This window comes from Hyaena hyaena, unplaced genomic scaffold (genome assembly GCF_003009895.1).
Source record: "Hyaena hyaena isolate Hyena2069 unplaced genomic scaffold, ASM300989v1 scaffold_56, whole genome shotgun sequence".
Lineage (NCBI taxonomy): Eukaryota > Metazoa > Chordata > Mammalia > Carnivora > Hyaenidae > Hyaena > Hyaena hyaena.
The window spans coordinates 1,246,675-1,266,168 of record NW_024080688.1 but is presented as its reverse complement, the minus strand read 5'-3'; the positions used below and the strand labels follow the sequence as shown (position 1 = coordinate 1,266,168).

At 38.1% G+C, this 19,494-nt stretch overlaps 1 protein-coding gene across 5 annotated transcripts in view; it reads left to right on the top strand.

Moving 5' to 3' along the window:
- The window catches only part of PPARG (peroxisome proliferator activated receptor gamma), a 134,785-nt gene that overhangs the window by 88,532 nt on the left and 26,759 nt on the right, over positions 1–19,494 (top strand). For all 5 annotated transcript variants that reach the window (XM_039231308.1, XM_039231311.1, XM_039231310.1 and 2 more), the window contains 2 exons: positions 7,540–7,678; positions 19,244–19,443. In XM_039231308.1, the coding sequence (XP_039087239.1) occupies positions 7,540–7,678; positions 19,244–19,443 (339 nt within the window). The remainder of the gene's footprint in view (positions 1–7,539; positions 7,679–19,243; positions 19,444–19,494) is intronic.

The window sequence follows — 19,494 nt, the reverse complement described above, 5'->3', positions numbered from 1 at the left end:
GTGTTAGATTTACATAATTTTTGAGTAAATTGTTGCTAAATTCTGAACACCTGAAGAAACCATTCTGTTTGGTCCTCTTGGTAATTAGCATTGATAAATAAATAAAAGTAATGTGGTTGATTAAGTTTCCCCCATATATTATTGCTTTTTATGGGCTTAGAAAACTAGAACGTTTAAGCAAATAGTTCCACCATGTCAGATATTTGTGGCCAGTTGCCCTCCTGATAACAACTAAAAATTGAAAGACAATAGTTGGTTATAGTAATAAAAGCTAAGTTCTGAGGGCACAAAACTTACACAGTAAAAGTAAGCAAAGAAGAAAAATAGCAAGAAGGAGAAGAAGAAGGACAAAGTCCAAATGCCATCAAGTTAGGAACAGAAAGGGTCCTACGGCAGAGATGGGATGGAAAATGAACACTTAAAAAACCCGAAAAAGATCCTGGATTACAGACTTCTGAGACTACAATGCAAAAAAGGTTATGCTCACCTTGGGAGGGAATATAGATATCTACTCATTTTAAAGATAAGAGTAAAAAGAAATGTTAATGCAATAATATAATTTGGCTTCTCCAGGTATAAGTCAGCAGTTCTCAAAGTGTGTTCTGGAAGCCTGTGGATTCCCTAAGATCTTTTCAAGGCATCTGTGACGTTGAAGCTACTTTTATAATACTCAGTTGTCATTTACTGTTTTCACTCTCACTCTCTCAGGAGTATTAAGTGGAGTGTTTCAGACACTACATGACATGGAATGGCAACATAGCTCTGGTGGCTAATGGAATGTGTGCCTATTATGTTGTTGTACATAACAATTTTTCAGTTTTAGTTTCTAGTCTAATAAGTGTCGGTAGATATAACCCCCGTAAACAAAAGCTCATGGGGTACTCAATAATTTTTAAGAGAGTAAAGGGGTCCTGAGACAGAAAGTCTGAGAACCACTATTATAAGGCATTGGGGCTAAAGAAATACTCCCTCTTTGCTGCTGTGAAACTAAACAAAATTGCTGCCACAGTCTGAATGCAGCTAATTTAGATCAGTGGCTATCAGTAATCAAAGATATCTTCTTAGCTTATCAGCCATACTCAGTAAAAGCCAGGAAAGTGAATAAACAAATGTGTTTGACTCACCTGTATGTATTTTGTAAAGTCTACTTTGGCAGTTTAACATTTGCCATTTCAGCAGAATGTAGCATATGCCCATAATTAAAATACAGTTAACCATAAACCAACAGACTAATTTATTAAATGAAAAGAATAGTTCTAGTGTTGCTTACGATAGCTGTTAGTGGGTCATCTGAAACAGTTTTACAGTATTGAGGGAAGAGGTTTATGTTAGTGATCCCTGTCAAAATTCAAACAGGAATAAACAGAATTAGGCTTGGATTACAGTGGAATAGTGACAGATTCTTGGGTTATTAATATTGCAGACTTAGGCAAAAAAGAACCTTTGCCTGTTGAATAATATATACACCTTAAAGCTTGCAAAGCTGTCATTTATTGCTTCTAAATTGGACACTTATTTTTTTCTAGTGGGTTTCATCTATTTTTGTATAGATGTATAAAAGATCATTTTAGAATGATCATAGACTTACCTAAAGATATAAGTAAATGCTATCTACTATATAATACAGTGCAAGGTGTTTTTGTCTTTCTATGTAGGGCCCCACTTCAAGGAGAGTTTTTAGCACACTCCTATCTGTCAGTGGGAGCTCATTGAGTCAGCTTCTCTGGGCCACACCACTTCACAAGGAAGCCAGATTCAGGACCAGCGTAGAGCTTTTAATCCCACTGTAAAATTGACTTAGGTCTCATTGCACCTAAGTTACAAGTTTTGTAAAAAGTAAAGCAGTTAAGGAGAAAAAAAATTTTATAAGTCAAAAGTAAATCAGCTACACCTTCTCACAGACAAATATGAAGATTTTGCAATAAATGTATACACAAAACAATTTTCTGCAACTGTGACTGATGGTATTTCCATCACACTAGTTCACAGACTTCTTTGGTAATCAGAAGAGTAAGGTGTTTAAACAGTTTTATGGACTCTAAAATAATAAATAAGAGTGTTTCTTTATCAATAATTATAAAGAAACTTTAAAGAAGCCTGTTCTGTTCTTCAAATCAATATATAATTGCACAGAAAAGCACTCAATAATAGACTTCTAGCTTTCTCACTAGATTTTTTTGAAGCAAAGGATAAGGAAACGGTTACCATGAACTTAGTGTTTTGAAAAAGAAAAGTTAAAGCAGCTCCTAAGCTGTGTGCTGAATTTGTATACTTATTTAGTTTATGGTTTTATGTACACGTGCAGTATATAAATAATATTCAAGATTATTTTCCTTTAACATTGAAAGACCCTGAATCATCACAAAAATAATGTGATACACATTGAAAGATATTGTATGAGTCAAAACAAAACTTTGCATTGTAAATAACATAATTCTCTCATCAAAAAAACCTTCCTTTCCAGCCATGCCAAATAACTGAATACTCTGGGACCTGCCCATCAGAGTTAGCTAAGCAGTACGTTCAACCACAAAAATCAGTTTTTAAAAGTGAAAATTTTAAAAAGCGCTCAAGGAATATCTTAAAACACATATGATCACAATGGCAAAAATCCAAACAAAATTTCTCACCAACATTTATTCATAAGAATAGTTCTGTACATTAGCCTTCTATCAATATCTGGAAAAAAATACCTTTTTAATATTCAGGGGTCCTCAGACCCTTTGAGGATTAAAGAGGCTTCAAGTTCTAGCAGATCAAACCTGGGACCTATTCTTTGAGATATTGCTGATCTCACAAGAGGTACGGAAAACTTCTCCCAATCAACAAGAGCAAAACAAACCAAAAAAACCCCTAGGTCTTGAGCTGTGAGCTGCAGGCACACTTCCTAGGGCAGGGCTCCTCTCATGACAGGGGCCCACAGGAGGTGCAGCCTTGCGCCAAAGACAGGTGCCTATAGCAGTATCCAGAGCCATCAGTGAGGGGGAGCTGAGTCCGGGACTTTTGAATTGAGCCAGCTCTCTCAAGGGAATCTGAAATAACCACAAGTCACTGGAGCCCCTCGCTTCCAACAGAAGCATCTGAAAATTCTTTTTGTAGGAAAGACTTCTCAGTTTAGACCCTGTAAGGATTCTCACAGTTTAAGGTCAATATATGAGTTCAAAATAAAGTATTAGTCAGTAAGCTCATTAAGAAGTCGATCGACTTGAATGACATTTATCAAAAATAGGGGCGCCTGGGTGGCTCAGTTGGTTTGGCATCCAACTTCGGCACAAGCCATGATCTCACTATTCGTGGGTTCAGGCCCTGCGTCAGGCTCTGTGCTCAGAGCCTGGAGCCTGATTCTGTGTCTCCCTTTCTCACTGACCCTCCCCTGCTCATGCTGTCTCTCTCTGAGAAATAAATAAATCATTAAAAAAAATTTAATAAATAAACAAAAGCAGATTAGGCCCCTCCACCTCTATACAAGGAAATCAGATAATTGGGATGCCTGATAGGGAATATAGAACAACTATGTATGGATTGTTTCAAGAAAAGGGGCAGAATCACCACAATGAACAAGCAACAGTAGACTTATCAGGAACATCTAGGCAGATGTGGAAATAAATCAGTACGTTTAGTGAAGCAAAACTTCTAAAGTAAAAAATAAAATTATTGAAATAAAAATTCAGTGGAAGGGTTAAATAGCATATTGGACATAATAGAAGAAAGGATTACTAAACTGGAATATAAATGTAAGGAAATTACTGAGAATGAGAACCACAGTGCCTTAAAGAATATGTGCTATCCAGAATCTGTTGCAAATTGAAGATTCTTAGTTCTTGAGGGATTTATAGAATCATTGAATATTAAAAATATGTCTTTACTAATCAATAGAAGAGTAACGTACAGAACTGTTCTCACTGATGAACATTGGTGAGAAATGTTTCCTTTTTTTTCATTGTAATTATATATTTTTTGTTATTTTATGTGACTGCTCTGATGTTTACTTTTATAATCAATATTAGTGAGTATGACAAAAAGATGGAAACTAGAAAGGAGAAGTTCAGAAATATGGAAGGCTAGAATAAGAAGGGCTAACACCTAAAACTAATTAATGTTAGAACTGATGAACAAGTGAAATCATGATGCAGAAAACATGTCCAAGAAAATAAATGAAAATAAAGCTATGCTGAGACACAATGCAGTAAAACTTCAGAATACTAAAAACTAAGAGAGTGTATAAAAGCAACCAAAGAGAAAAGAAACAAACTTCAAAGTCAGTTGACATTAGACCCTTCCACAGCAACAATGGAAGCACATAGACCATGGAATTCCAACTGAAGATAACTGAGTTCTCTATAATCTTGTAACAATGAGAGTGAAATGAAAACATTTACAGGTTAAAAAAGAAAACAAAAAACACAAGACTGAGGGAGATTAAGCCTCTGACACTTGATTTTGGCTTAGATCATGATCTCACAGTTTGTGAAATCAGTGACTGCATGGAGCCTGCTTGGGATTCTCTCTCTCCCTCTTTCTCTGCCCCTTCCCTGCTCATGTGCACTCATGTGCGTGCTCTCTCTTTCAAAATAAATATTAACAACAACAATAAGAGACTGAAATAGTAAATTTCAAGGATGGTACACCATAGAAAGCAGAATATATTTGCAACACCTCTCTAACACAACAGATTAGTGTCTAGAATATAAAGAATTTCTAAAATTCAGTTTTAAGGAATAGACAGTCCAGTTAAAAACTAGGAAATTTAAAAAATCAGGAAAATACAAATTAAGATCACACTTAGATCCTATTATACATTGTCAAATATTAAGAAGTCTGACATGAGTGCCTGGGTGGCTCAGTCGGTTAAGTGTCCGACTTTGGCTCAGGTCATAATCTTACGGCTTGTGGGTTCAAACCCCACAGTGGGCTCTGTGCTGACAGCTCAGAGCCTGGAGCCTGCTTCGGATTCTATGTCTCCCTCTCTCTTTGCCCCTCACCAGCTCATGCTCCATCTCTGCTTCAAAAATAAATAAACATTTTAAAAAAAAAGAAAGTCTGACAGTACCAGTTGGTGGAGGGAATGTAAGTTGATATAATCACTCTGAAAAACAGTTTGATAAGATCTTGTAAAATTTATCCTTCACCTCTTGTACAATCCAAAAACTTCACTCCTAGGTAACATTTACAAGAAGGATATTTATAGAAGCAAAGTTCATAATAGCAAAATATTGGCAACAATTTAAACATCCATCAACATGAGAAGATAGGAGCCTACTTAAAGAAAAAATAAAAAAAAATTTTAAAAACACATGAAATGTTGGGGCGCCTTGGTGGCTTAGTCGGTTAAGCGTCCGACTTTCGCTTAGGTCATGATCTCGCGGTTCGTGGGTTAGAGCCCCGCGTCGGGCTCTGTGCTGACTGCCAGCTCAGAGCCTGGAGCCTGTTTCAGTCTGTGACTCCTTCTCTCTCTGACCCTCCCCTGCTCACGCTGTCTCTCTCTCTCTCTCTCTCTCTCCTAGAAATAAATAAAAAAAATTAAAAAAATTAAAAAAAAAAAAACACATGAAATGTTAATAAATTGTGGAATAGTCATACAATGTAGTATTATAAAATTGTTAAAATGGATAAATCATAGCTTTTCACAAGGAAGTAGATAAAGTTTAGAAATCTAATACTAAATTTTAAAAAATAAAACTCCCAAAATACTATATGAAGTATCATACCATTTAAAAAAGCCCCCAAACAAGCATAACTAAGCAGTGTATTATTCAATTTTACATACAGTTTGATAAAACTATTTTCTTAAAAGTCAAGAAAATAATAAACACGAAATTGAGAATAATGATTACTTTACCAAGGGGAAACAGAGTGCAGGAGTTGGATAGGGAAAAAAATACATAAGTATTCCAGTCATGATTTTAAATCTTAGACTATGGGTTTACATCTGATAATTATCTTACTGTGTTTTATAATTACATATATTTTCTACATGTTAGTGATTAATATTACATTTAATAAAATAAAAAAAGGAAATGAGTATACCAATGGCCTTGTGATATCTCAGTCATGGTTTAGACTCGAAAAATATCAGACATGGCCCAGAAAGGAAGTTAAGTGACACACATATTCATTCAACAGATTTTAATAGAAGACTGTTGTTGGTGTTTGGGTCATATTCAGTGGCTCCCCATGAAGCTCACAATTTTAATTGGCAGTGGGGGAGGGGCAAGAAATAAACACTTAAATATAATAAATAAATTATATGGTATGCTAAAAAGTCCTAAGTGTTACTGGGGGGGAAAAAAAAAAAAACAACTAGAAGCCCAGTGAAGAAAACCAGAGGTTCCAAAGGAGAGGTGGGGGCAGAGACCTGCCACAGTATTGCATAGGGCATACAGGCCTCATTGAGAAGTTGAGATGTTAGCAAGAAGACTTGAAGGCACTGAGGAGAATAATCAAGTGTATATTTAAAGGAAGGCCTTCCCATGTGGGAGAAAAAAGTCAGGAGTGATTTCAAGGAGTTTGGCCTCAGAGACTGGGAGGTTGGTTGTACCAACCAAGATGGTGAAAGCTGCCAGCAAAGTGAGTTTGCAGGGTAAGCCCCAAGTTTCAGTGTTAGACATGTCAGCTTTCAGGTAGCTGTTAGATTTCCAAGTGACATGTCCAGTAAGCAGTAGAAACACTTGTGTGGAATTCAAGATGCAAATGTGGAGAAGATGAAAATGTATGTCAGCAGCAGAACCAATACTAGTTGAGGGATTTTTGTACCAAACAGGGCCAGATAAATTTGAAAGAGTTAAGAATTGAGTTTTATGGAGATGAGAACAATAGAAATGAATAAGAACATTCTGACAACAACAACAAAAAACGGAGCTAGCAAACACTTCGAATTAGAATTTCTTTCAGGTCTTTCAAAAAATATAAATACAGCAGAATTCAATTAGCCTGAAATCGACCTATTTGCTGTTTTGAGATGGCAGTCCATTGTCTGAGGATTTTTATATTACTTCCAATGTTCTTTCCTATCATTTTTTGTGTGTGTGTGTAGGACACAGCAGTTATGGAGCACTCTTTCAGTCTCATAAGTAAATGAAATCATTTCTGTAGGAAATTATGCAACATAGAGAATTCTAAAAAATTACCCACATGTGGATTTTTACTGGCCCTGATCATGTTTTAGAATGAAATGATTATAACTTTGCCAAATGGCTTAGCACAATAATAAAGGCTGGGGCATGCTGCTGGAATGATTTGCAGAGAAACTGAACCGATTACATGGTGTTTTATTTGCATTACATTAAATCCAGAGTACTTCTTAGAGTGTGCTGAAATTCATATGTAGAGCCAAGATATGTTGAATGACATCAGTTGGATGTGGTCACTGTCAGAAGGACACTGGAGATCTTCTGGCAGTTATGTGACTTGTCTGAGGTCACCGGTGACAAAACCTACCTTTTCTGATACTTAGACCAGTGTGCCTTTAGCCAAATGTTGCTGCTTCCATGTATCATAAAGACTTAAAATTTGTTTTCTTTTTTCCATATCCCTCTGCAGGGGTTCTTCCGGAGGACAATCAGATTGAAGCTCATTTACGATCGGTGTGACCTTAACTGTCGTATCCACAAAAAAAGTAGAAATAAATGTCAGTACTGTCGGTTTCAGAAATGCCTTGCTGTGGGAATGTCTCATAATGGTGAGTGAACACTTAGCACACGTATTATAACTGTTCTCTTTATGGCTGCCCGGTCAGTAGCCTGTAGGGCCGTTGCTGAAAATGTGGACAGTTTTCCACAAAATTCCAGATTTCAGACTATTATATGCTGATAAAACATTTCTCATTTTGGATGAGGTTTAGCCTGTCTGTACAGTCTTTCTTTCGGTGGTTTGGCATCTGCCATGATGGGAGAGAGGACTTGAAAATAAGAGGTGATAAGAAATAACGGTAGTATTTTTAAATAAATGTAATGATTGTGATTCATTTTTTAGGTTGCTTTAATAGCATTAAAAATGGCATTATGCTTGTGTGTATCAGTAGTTTCTACTTTAAGAAAAATTTTCAGGTTTCCGGCTGTGGAACATTAAGTGGCATGTCAGAATTTAGAGTATATCCTTTTTTTCCTCTTCACTATACAAAGATGAATATAGGTGTAGCAATATCCTTAACTTCAAGGAGCGTACAGGCTGTGGATAAAGCAAAGATTTTAAGGTCCCATAAAACTTCAGTGTCCATAGAAACATAAGAGAATAAAAATTTCTATTTTATTAATCCATGTCTAAAATCAAGCTTATGATTTTGAGTGTTGACTTATGAGAAAGAATGTAGAAGACCTGAGAAGACCTTTGTTTGAATTGTAGAACTAACTCAGTAAAATCATGGAAGACAGGCCTATCTGAAGAAGTAGTTCTTGATTTCCATTTAGCTCTGCTTGGTGTTAACACAATCACAAAACAAATTTGATAGTAACTTGATAGTATTATATTTGTCAAGTATTCTTTCAAAACATGTTATGGGCTCAAGAAATCTAAAATGCCGAAGTGTTCAAATATAATCTGAAGTCTTATTTCATTGGATATTCTATTTTTTTTCTTTCTTTTGCCTTCACTGGTCTCAAAACTGATCTGGCAAGAAGATAACGTTTGAAGTCAATCTTCATATGTTAAGACTCCAAAGCATCTGTGAAAATTAGTTTTATTCCATCATGCAGATGTTTGGTTTTCACAGTGGAAATCTTAAAAATACTTGAGAATCACTAATTGGTTGATACCCTACTCTTTAAAAATAGTTTACGAAATTATATTTTTGTAATTAACATGGGCCATTTCCTCTAAAAGCAAGAACGTATTATGAAGAAATCTGTCAGCTATACTGGACAGGATGGAATTTGGTCCAAATTTCCTCACAGTTGATTGCATTTGCTGTGTGGCAGTATACTATTGCAGTCATTGATTGCAAAAATAATTTACTGGTTTAATTCCATCAGTTTCCTTTCATTTCAAGTCAAGGGTTATATTTTAGATGATGCAGTCAAGTTGCAATCAATTTATTTTATCTTTATGATCAAATTTTTGACTTTGAAATCATTATTACCAAGACTGCCTAGAAAAGCATACCAGTTCTGCTTTTAATGCTATTTACTTTTTGCCCTTTAAATTTGTCACGTCACATGCTGATGTAACATGTTTCCTGTTGCTTGCACACATTCACATAAAATGTCTCCTTTTGCTTACAAATAACATTTAAAGCCCAACCTGTATATTATTGATGGTATCATTTTCTCTTCCCAGAAAATTCAAAGAAAGCCGTCATAAACTTAATAATAAAGTCACCATTTGACTTCATATGACAATTAGAATATTCTGTTTAGAGAGAAGAGCAATATTTTTTCTTTAATGTTTATTTTTGAAAGAGACAGAACAAGTAAGAGCACATGCGTGCGCCTGAGTGAGGGAGGGGTAGAGAGAGAGAAGGAGAATCTGAAGCAGGCTCCAGGCTCTGAGCTGTCAGCACAGAGCCTGATGCAGGGCTCAAACTCATGAACTGTGAGATCATGATCTGAGCCACCCAGGCACCCCGAGAGAAGAGCAATCTTGATAAGGAGTCTTCAGTTAGTTCTTCTTGCAAAGACAAAAAAAAAAATTAATGTTCGGCATCAAAGACTTATTCAGTTCAACATTTACAAGATTGCAGCAGTGACTGAGAAAATTCCTTCTAAGAAGTTTTCATGGGAATGTGTTTGCTACACAGAAAACATCCATTTGATCAAAGCACAAAAAGGGAAAGTCAATAACAGGGTTTTGAATACTTTTGCTTGTTATCCTGAGAAAGGAAACATTTCCAAATAGAAAGTTTTCTGGGTGGTTGTAGGAACTACCTAAAATTATTTTGTTAGTGTATTAATGTTTTCTGTGAATGGACCTCACTGTAATAACCCATCAAAATCTATTCTACCAAAATCAGCCCCCTGCTGCTCTTAGCACACACAGGAAGAGGTGAACATCCCCTCAAATACCTCTGCTCCATTCTCTACTACTTGTGTTTCTGCTCTTTGGTCTCTATTTAATCCATTCAGTGCATTTAGCTTGCCCATTAGCCCCCCCTCCCAGCTTGAATGGAGGCTTCTATAAGTAACCTTCACGGAACCCTCAGGGCCCTGGGGAACATTGTTGGGAAATCATCGAAACAAGAGTTGCTAATCTTTTCATCCTTGAAAGTTCTATGATTCTGCATAAATCACACAACCTGCCTCACTGAATTTTTCCCCTTCCAGTAAGCTAGTCCATATTTTACAGACCATGTCACCATCTTCTCAAATATGTAGATATCTGGCATGAACTTAAAAGTTTACACCTATATGTTTCAGTGCCATAAAAATATGATTCATTTGCTTGAATCAGGTCGTCTAGATGTTCTGATAGGCATTACGTCTGATGATGACATATGATGTAGCCCCAGCGTGTAAATCCAGAGCAGTCCAGGCTAAAGAACGGAGATGGTATATTTGGTTAAGGGTGTATGGTTCCACCTGCAGATGGGAACTTCTGGTTGGACTGTGACATGTAGCCTAAGCATCGTAGAAGGATGGAAGGATTTCAGAATTCTTACACTTGACAGCCTCGTTGTTTCTCAGATATTCAGCACTGGGTAGGTAAAGTACCCAAGTGTTGGACTGAAGTGCTTTGGGAGCAAAGTTTTTATTTTTCTGTAGTGATCAAGATAAACACGTGCTGCAATTATTTTGGTCATTTGACATGCCATCATTTCTAGACCACGGGCCAGCTCCACTGAGGGCTCCCCAGTCTTCGTGAGTCATGCTTAGCACAGTCAGTTCAATAGCTCATCTAGACACCTTTAGAAGAGAGCTCCAAATGAAATTAAGGCAGAAATAAAGACTCAGCTTCCTAGGCTACCCAGAGGTACATGTGATTTACCAAGTGATCATAGCATCACTTGCTTCTTGTTTTACATTTTGAACTAATAAAGCTGCTATCTACAGATTCTTCATAAAAATGCTCACATCGATTAATATTTATTCAGTCAAATGGACACTTAACACACACTTTTATAGTTTTTCTTAGTATAATTTTTGTTTTAAAATTCTGTTGGCAAGATCCCTGACGTTAATCATATTTTTTAAGTGTGACTTTTTTTTAAATTTATTTATTTTGAGAGAGAGACAGAGCATGTGAGTGGAGGAGGGACCGAGAGAGAGAAACACAACAACCGAAGCAGGCTTCAGGCTCTGAGCTGTCAGCACAGAGCCCGATGCATGGCTCGAACCCACGAACCATGAGATCATGACCTGAGCCGAAGTCAGACACCCAACCAACAGAGCCACCCAGGCGCCCCTTACCTCCTTTATTTTTGATAAGATTATTTATTCATTAAGAATTTTGACTACTGGGGCTCCAGGGTGCCTTAGCTGGTTAAGTGTCTGACTCTGGATTTCAGCTCAGGTCATGATCTCACAGTTGTGAGATCAAGCCCTGTGTAGGGCCCCTCACTGAGCATGGAGCCTGCTTAGGATATCTGCCTCCCTCTCTCACTTTCCCTGTCTCCCCCGACCCCCTTCTTCCCCTGACCCTGCTTGTCCTCTCCCTACTAAAAATAAAATAAAATTTTGAATAGTGAATATTTTGTATTGGACCTGCTTTTCATGTATGAACTAAATAATAAAATTATTAAGTGTAGGCCACTCATTAAAAAAAACAATGTGAAGTAGAGAAGAATTGACTTATGTTACTTATGAGTCATTCATCTGGGTTTACCCTATATTAGTGATATTTGAATAAAAATTATTCCTTTAATAAATGTAAAAATTAGTGAAACCTTAGCTTTACTGACTAGGACATCCTATTATATAATGTATGGGGAGTTTTTTCTGTTACTAAAAAAAAAGCTGACAACCTTAAAAATAAGTTCTCAGCAGCTTTATAAAAATCCAGAAAAATGGTCTCTCAGATATTTGTGGCACTCAGCATTTTACAAGTCAGTTCTCTCCTTCCTTGTAAAAAAGAAAAGCCTGAATGGCAAATAAGTTTAAACTTTAATATGTTAGGTTTTCTTCCTTAATCTTCTTTGTAATATAAAGGAAAAATTACCCAAATGTTGATTTTCAGAAACTATAACAAAGTAAGAAGTCCTGATGCACGTGGCAGTTTGTGCTGAGACCCACATGGCATTTGTGGTTGCCTCCACGCTAGCCTCCACTTCCTTTTCCCTCCGCTGCTCTTTTCCAGCTTGCCCTTCAGGTAAACCATGTACGCTGCTGTCGCTGCAGAATGCTCTTGGATGGAATACTTCTGGGTCTCTGCTTAGTATGTCCTTTGTCTCCCCGGGTCTACCTGGCATTCAAGGCCCCGTTCAAATGCCTTCTCTTCTGTAAGACTTTCTCATTCCCCCTCTTCCTCTTCTGTGTGTTTTTAACCTTTCTTGTGACACTCCCACACAAGGGAGTGATCAGATCTGTATTACCAAAATCTAAACTACTGACAGTTTGTAAAACGGGTAAATTAGAGAAATTCATCAGAAGACAAATGCAATATTATGAACCAAGACAGTGGAAGGGTTAGTGAGAAGAAATTAAATTGAGAAAAATATCGGGGCACTGACCAGGAAATACAAGTGTCTGAGGGAAAGAGAGGTTGTCAGAAATTGTTCAGGACATCTAGTTGGGTGATAGGATGAATTAACTAAGAAAGGGAGACAGGGAAAGGAAACTGTTCAGAGGGGAAAAGGAAAAGTTCATTTTTAAAATTATTTTTTTAATGTTTTATTTTTGAGAGAGAGAGAAAGAGAGCAAGCGAGCATGAGCTGGGGGGAGGGGCAGAGAGAGTGTGATACGTTCATTTTTAAAGTTGCATTTGAGGGTCTTACAGAATATCCAGCATCCATGTATAAAGGAATATAGAAGCAGAAAACTAAGAGTCCCGATCTTAGAAAAGAGAGGGCAGGAGTTATTAGCACAGTTTGTGAGTTAGAGAGGATTGAACTAGGAACAACAGAATATAAGGGAAGGAAGAGGGACCATCAGAAAGGCAGAAAAATAGGCAGAAAGATAGGAGAACCAGAAAAGCAGAAACCACAATGAGAACATTTTAAAGTCAGAGGGCGAAGAAGGTCAACAGTAGCAAAAGCTGGGACAGTGGATGCTGGCGAGGGAGAGCTCAAGCAGAAACGAGAACTCGGAAGAGGCCCCTAAATTTGGCTGCGATAAAAAGCACTGGGGACTTTAAAGAGCAATGTTTTAGAAATTTAAATGAGGCGTAAGCAAGATTGCATTAGGTTGGGAGATAAGTAGTGACAAATGCAGGCGAAGAAGGAAGACTGTGCTTTCAGTACCTTGAGTCCTTGAGGAAAGATGGACTGAAGAGATGATAACCAGAGTTAGAACCTTCGACATCCACCTAGGTGGAAAGGACGGAGCTGGTGAAGAGAGGTACGGGAGAGAGAATAACCTGTGCAGGCTCTCCCTGCTAGACACGGCCAGTCCTCCTCTCCCCCGTCCAGTCTGTCTAGCACCGTGTCTTGCATCGAACACGTGTTTGGTGAATGAATTCTGTGATTTCAGGTAAGACTTCAGGGAATCGGAGAGTGAGTCAGGGAAGGCAGGGGTGTTTCACTCATCTCTGCTTTGGAAAGAAACCTAGACAAATGTTTACATGTCCTCTACAGGTAGTTTGAAAATGTTACCCCTGAATAAAAATCACTTCATATTAGTGCTAAAGCTGCCCTGTGTTTTACTTAGAGGAGCTAGAAAATGATAGTCACTAGATTGCGAGATCCTGCACAACCTTGGAATGCACAAGTTTTTTCTCAAGAAAGAAGTAGAGAAGCATAACTTGTTCGCAACACACCTATTAAAAGCAATGGTGTTATATGTTATATTTACATGTTCAAGTTGACCACGAGACACAGTCTTACCAACTGTCAGAGCCTAGTTTGATTGCCAATTCACCCTTTAGATGTTAAAAGACAAAAATACTTCTAGTACAACTCAGTTCATTCTTCTCTTTTCTAATTTATTATTTTGAATATTGCTCTAATTTTTAAAATTAAGTGACATTTGTCTTGCATGCTCCTACCATCAGATAGGTGGTTTGAAAACATGTTGTCAGCTCTCATTAAGAAATACTGTTTCTTGAGGACCAACCGGGAGAAGAAGGGGGGAAATGGTGGGGGAAAGGGAGAGAGGCAAACCATGAGAGACTCTTGAATGCTGACAAAAACTGAGGACTGATGGATGTGGGGGGGAGGAGGGATGGGCATGGAGGAGGGCACTTGTGGGGATGAGCACTGGGTGTTATGTGGAAACTAATTTGACAATAAACTATTTGAAAAAAAAAAAAAAAAGAAATACTGTTTCTTAACATTATACCGAGATCCAAAGAGCAGGGTATCTAAATACTGCATGTGCTTGGAGTTTGTGTGTTCAGTAAATCAGCACTAAGTACACAGTCCTGAGTCTGTCATAGGCTGGCAGTGAACTGCATTCGGTTCAGTAAAAGTGTACTGTACAAAGGTAAGCTAGTACACGCTCACCAGAAACTGAGTCCCTACAGACCTATTCTTCCTGACGGCTGTGAACTGATTCTGATACTGACAGATTTTTTTTTTAAACCAAGAAACATGAATTCTCTGTAGGAGATTAATTATATGACCCTGAATGCTAGCATTTTGGACGTTGTTCTGTTTGTCAGGTGCTAGATCTTTAGAACAGACAGAATGTGTCTTTCTTTTTTTTTCCTTCAAGGAAACTGGAGACTGGTTTCGGAGACTAGACAAACATTGCTTAAAAACAAAGAATGTAGTATGTTCTGCAGTACTGTGTGTCATCAGAATTTATAGAATTTATAGCTAAATTTAGAGCTAAAAGAAGGAAATTTTAGAGGTCTTCTTTTCCAAGTCTCTCATTTTGTAGATAAACCAGTTGAAGACCAAAGAAGTTAAGCCACTTAGCTAGTTTTTCACTGAGCTGAAACTAGAAAGTAGACTTCTTGACAACTTGAAGTATAGTGTTAATTTCATTGTCTTCCAGAGAGACCAAAAGTACTCCCTCAGTGACTCATAGGAACACATGGAGCACTTTCCTCTGTCTTTGAAGCAGTAGTAGAAGATGAGGAAAAATATACTTGTATATGGGCACGCTCAGCCTTTATATTTCTGGTCCCCAATCTAGAACTTTTGCTTTCTGTTTCTAAACTCTAATTTCTGTTTCATTGGAAACAGCAATCCAGAGGGAGAATTCCTCCCTCTTCTTGGTTCTCAGATTCTCTACCCAGTGGGTGGAAACTGAGGTTTAAGAAACAGTACACCATTACTTAAACTTAAAGACAGAGAGAGATATAGATAGATCAGGTTTTCAGGATTTGTTCTTTATCCACGGGAAAGAATCTAGGTCTGTGTCTGTGACTACAAAATGATATCTATAGTCTGGTCTATAGTCCACAGTAAACATCGCTGACCTAGACCACTTCAGCCACAGGTAATAAAAGCAGTGTTTATTAAGCATTACTATGTGCCAGGTGCTATGCTGAACACTCTCTGTGCCTTATCTCACCACCTCACCAGCGGTAGATAGGTATTATTACATGGGACTCAAAAGTGACAAAATAAAACCAACAGTTTCTCCCTTAATAAATGTATACAGAGGCTCCCAGATGGCTCAGGTCCGACTTTGGCTCAGGTCATGATCTCACAGTTCGTGGGTTCGAGCCCCGTGTCAGGCTCTGTAGCTGACAGCCAGCTCAGAGCCTGGAGCCTGTCTACGGATTCTGTATCTCTCTCTCTCTCTCTCTGTCTCTCTCTCTCTCTCACCCTCCCCTGCTCACGCTGTCTCTCTCTCTCACAAATAAATAAAAAACATAAAAAAACAAATGCATACAAATAAAAAATGGTATTTTCTCTCCAACTTCAGATTTCCATATGTTTTATGCAGATTTAGTTTCACCAAATGGAATGTATTTTTTATCCCTTTTGTTGAACTTCTGGTATGTAAAAATGCTAAAATCACCTATCTGATTAGTTGCACTAAGAGTTAATTGAATTTAGTGTGCACCATGCGCATTCAGTGATACAGAAAATTTGTTCATAAGATTTAGCCTTTTGGGGGAACTTTGACTTCTCTTCTAAAAATTTACATATTATTTAGATTGTGGCAGAAGGCTTTTTGCTTTAATATGTCCCAATTCTAAATTAATTTTCAGAAGTTATTTTTGGCTATTTTTATTAGGTTACTGAAAAGCAAGATTAGCAAATATAATAAGTGGCTGTGTCTGGCTGGGCTTTTTCCTAACAGAAATTTTATTTTATTATTTTTTTAATTGAAATATAGTAGACACAGCGTGTTACATTAGTTTCAGGTGTACAACACAGTGAGCCAACGTCTCTTTGTTGTGCTGTGCTCACTGCAGTGTGGCTGCCAACTGTCCCCTTACGATGTTGTCATAGTACCACTGACTGTGTCCCCTGTGCGTATTCATCCCGTAACTGGGAATCTGTACCTCCCACTCCCTTTTGGCTATTTGTTTATTTGAAATTAACTTTTTGAATTACCTTTTAGGAAGTACTTTCCTAGACATGTAAAACTTCAGTGTGTATTTATACTTCATTAGCTGTAAAAATGTAACCAGAGCCTAGAGCAATGTTGAGCACACAGTAGATAGTCAATAATTATTCACTGTGTGAAGAGAAGGTACTGTGCACTCTGTTAAATAGTTAAAGAGCAACAGATTGTTGTTGATTCTTGCCACTCTGTTTTGTTATAAAATTCAGGTGGTCTCCAAGCTTTGCACCAAAACTACTTCTCCCTTCAATATACCATGATCCTTACTGGGTGTTTTCTTTCATGATCAGTTTCCCAAACTTCCAGTTTTTAAACTTGACACTTTAGAGCTTAATTCATCAAGCATTTTTTGTATACCTACCATGTGTATTGCACCCAGACGCAAAGGTGAGAAAACGTGGTACCCATAGATTCTAGTAGAATAACCAACATAAACCAATATAAGAAGTACAGTGCTAGTTTGCTACCTGAGCTATATATGAATGCAACAGTAGCCCATTATTTGGGAAGCTTTTCCTAAGCTGTCCCAAACCCCAGTTTTTTTATACACTCCTCATTGGGAGGAGGAATGGCATATCAACACCATTTTCTATGGAAGAAACATAATTTTAGAAGTTATCGAGTGCTTCTAATATGCCCTGCCTTCCCTCGGCTCCATATTTCTCAACTGAGAACTGCTGATGTAATAAATATAGTACAGGGAAGCAGATGATGGGACTGGCTTCACAGAAAAGGATTTTGAAAGGAACCTGCTGTCTGGTTCTCAAGGGTTTGTGGGGGGTTTTTTTCCTATTTTATTTCAGTATATATTACACAAAGACTTAGCAGGTGCTGGACATTATACTAAATGTGGAGGATACGATACTGAGCAAGATTCCTGCCTTCATGCAGATTACATAAGGGAGACAAGAAAACATTGTAGATAATTACTGTGATCAGTACTGAGAAAGAGAATACAGTAAGTAATGAGATCATATCCTGCGGGACCTAAACAGTCTGGGGCAGAAGGGTGGGGGACTACGATAAGAATGTGAGCAACCATTCATGGCCCATCCCAGTGCAACTAAAAAAAGAATGGGGAAGAGTGAATACAGAGACAAGATTTTTGACCAAAAAGTGGCGATTGTTTTAAGATTTCTATTTGAAGAGGTCATGGGCAGAGGACAGATTTACCAAATCGATACAGGCTAATTTAATTTGAAAGCATCCTGAGAGGTAAGATTCTCTTCCCCTCTAAGTCAGAGGCCCCTAAGGAGTCCCCCCTCCCCCAACACAGTAGTTGTATTAGTTAGTTAGAGAGCTTATTAAGGGTCAACTGAAGTAAATTTATGAATTTGAGACTCAGGGGTGCACAACAGTCTCTAGCCAGTTGAAAATAAAATTCACTACGTATTCAAGGAAATGTGTTTATGGTAGAATGCTACCTTTAGCATAATAACATACAGCAAGGAACCATCCATTTATTCATTCCTACATTTAGCAACCAGTGACAGAACACCACTAAGTGCTAGATGACAGTCTCGACCCTCAAGGAATTAGTGTAGTGAAGGAAATGGTCATAAAAACACACAACTGTGTCCCCCATGGGGAGTGTAAGAGTAGGGATACACACAGGATAATATTGGCTGTGATGTCCAAATGTCCTTATTATGGGAAAATGCAGAGTCCAAAGTGTGGCCCAAAAGTAGCATTATTCAAAATGTTTTGCAGATCATATTGGTGGGGATGGGGGGGGGAACCATCTGAATTGAAAGAGGTACAAACAGATGATCTTTTTCCCCCAACCTAGGCCTTACTAACCTCTCTTAAGTGTTCCTCTTTGCCTTTCTTTCTTTAGTTTTCTTCTTCTTTACACTTCCTCACACCACAGGAAGCCACATGTTAAGTAAGGAAATGGTACTTTTGACAAACATCATTAAATGGTAATCCTGGAGAGTCAGGGGGATGACTATGGCTTCTCTCTACTAAATGTGAAAGTACTCTCTGGTCTAACAACATGAAAGAAAGCACCATCCATATTTCTTTTTAACAGGGACAAAATAGATCATACAGACTGTCTGAGAACAAAGCCTCTGTACAACTTTGAATTCTGCACAGTTCCTTCCTTCAATTTGTGAAACATGTTGATCCTTTTAGGGCCTGACCTTATGTCAAGGGCTGGGGATACAAAGATGAATAAGACACTGTCCCTGGCCTTCGGGATAGTGTTCCAGTGTGAGATATTAGACCTCTAAAACTAAAAAGTACAGTTTTGAAGTTTCTGTCATTGAAGTGTGTACCAAAGCCTATTGAGTATGGGCAAATGAATAATAAGTTCTGCTTGAAGAAGTCAAGGAAAGCCTCACAAAGAAGGTGACATTTGAATTGGGTCTTGAGGGATGAGTAGGAGCTGGTCCTCAGTTATTTCATGTGTAAGTTAATATACTTTACCTTCTTTGCTGCACTCTTAGATTCTTTCCCCTTCCTGGCAAGATCATACATTAATTTTATTTTAATTACAGAACTGAACAATTTAATTTTTACTGACAGCCTATGCTATTGCCATGAAATAAAGACGTGAGCAAGGCTGGAGATAGAAGAACAAGGCCTTGAGATTGGTGGAGGGAAGGAGGGCCTTTCTAGTGTGTGGGTAATAGGACCGGGGAGGAGAGGCAGTAACTCAGTGATGTGTCCTTGTCATTTCTCTCCCTCTATAGCCATCAGGTTTGGGCGGATGCCACAGGCCGAGAAAGAGAAGCTGTTGGCAGAGATCTCCAGTGATATCGACCAGCTGAATCCAGAGTCGGCTGATCTCCGGGCCCTGGCAAAACATTTGTATGACTCATACATAAAGTCCTTCCCGCTGACCAAAGCAAAGGCGAGGGCGATCTTAACAGGAAAGACAACAGACAAATCAGTTAGTTCTCTTCTGCTGTCTTCATGGGGGGGGGGGGGGGGGGGGGGGGGG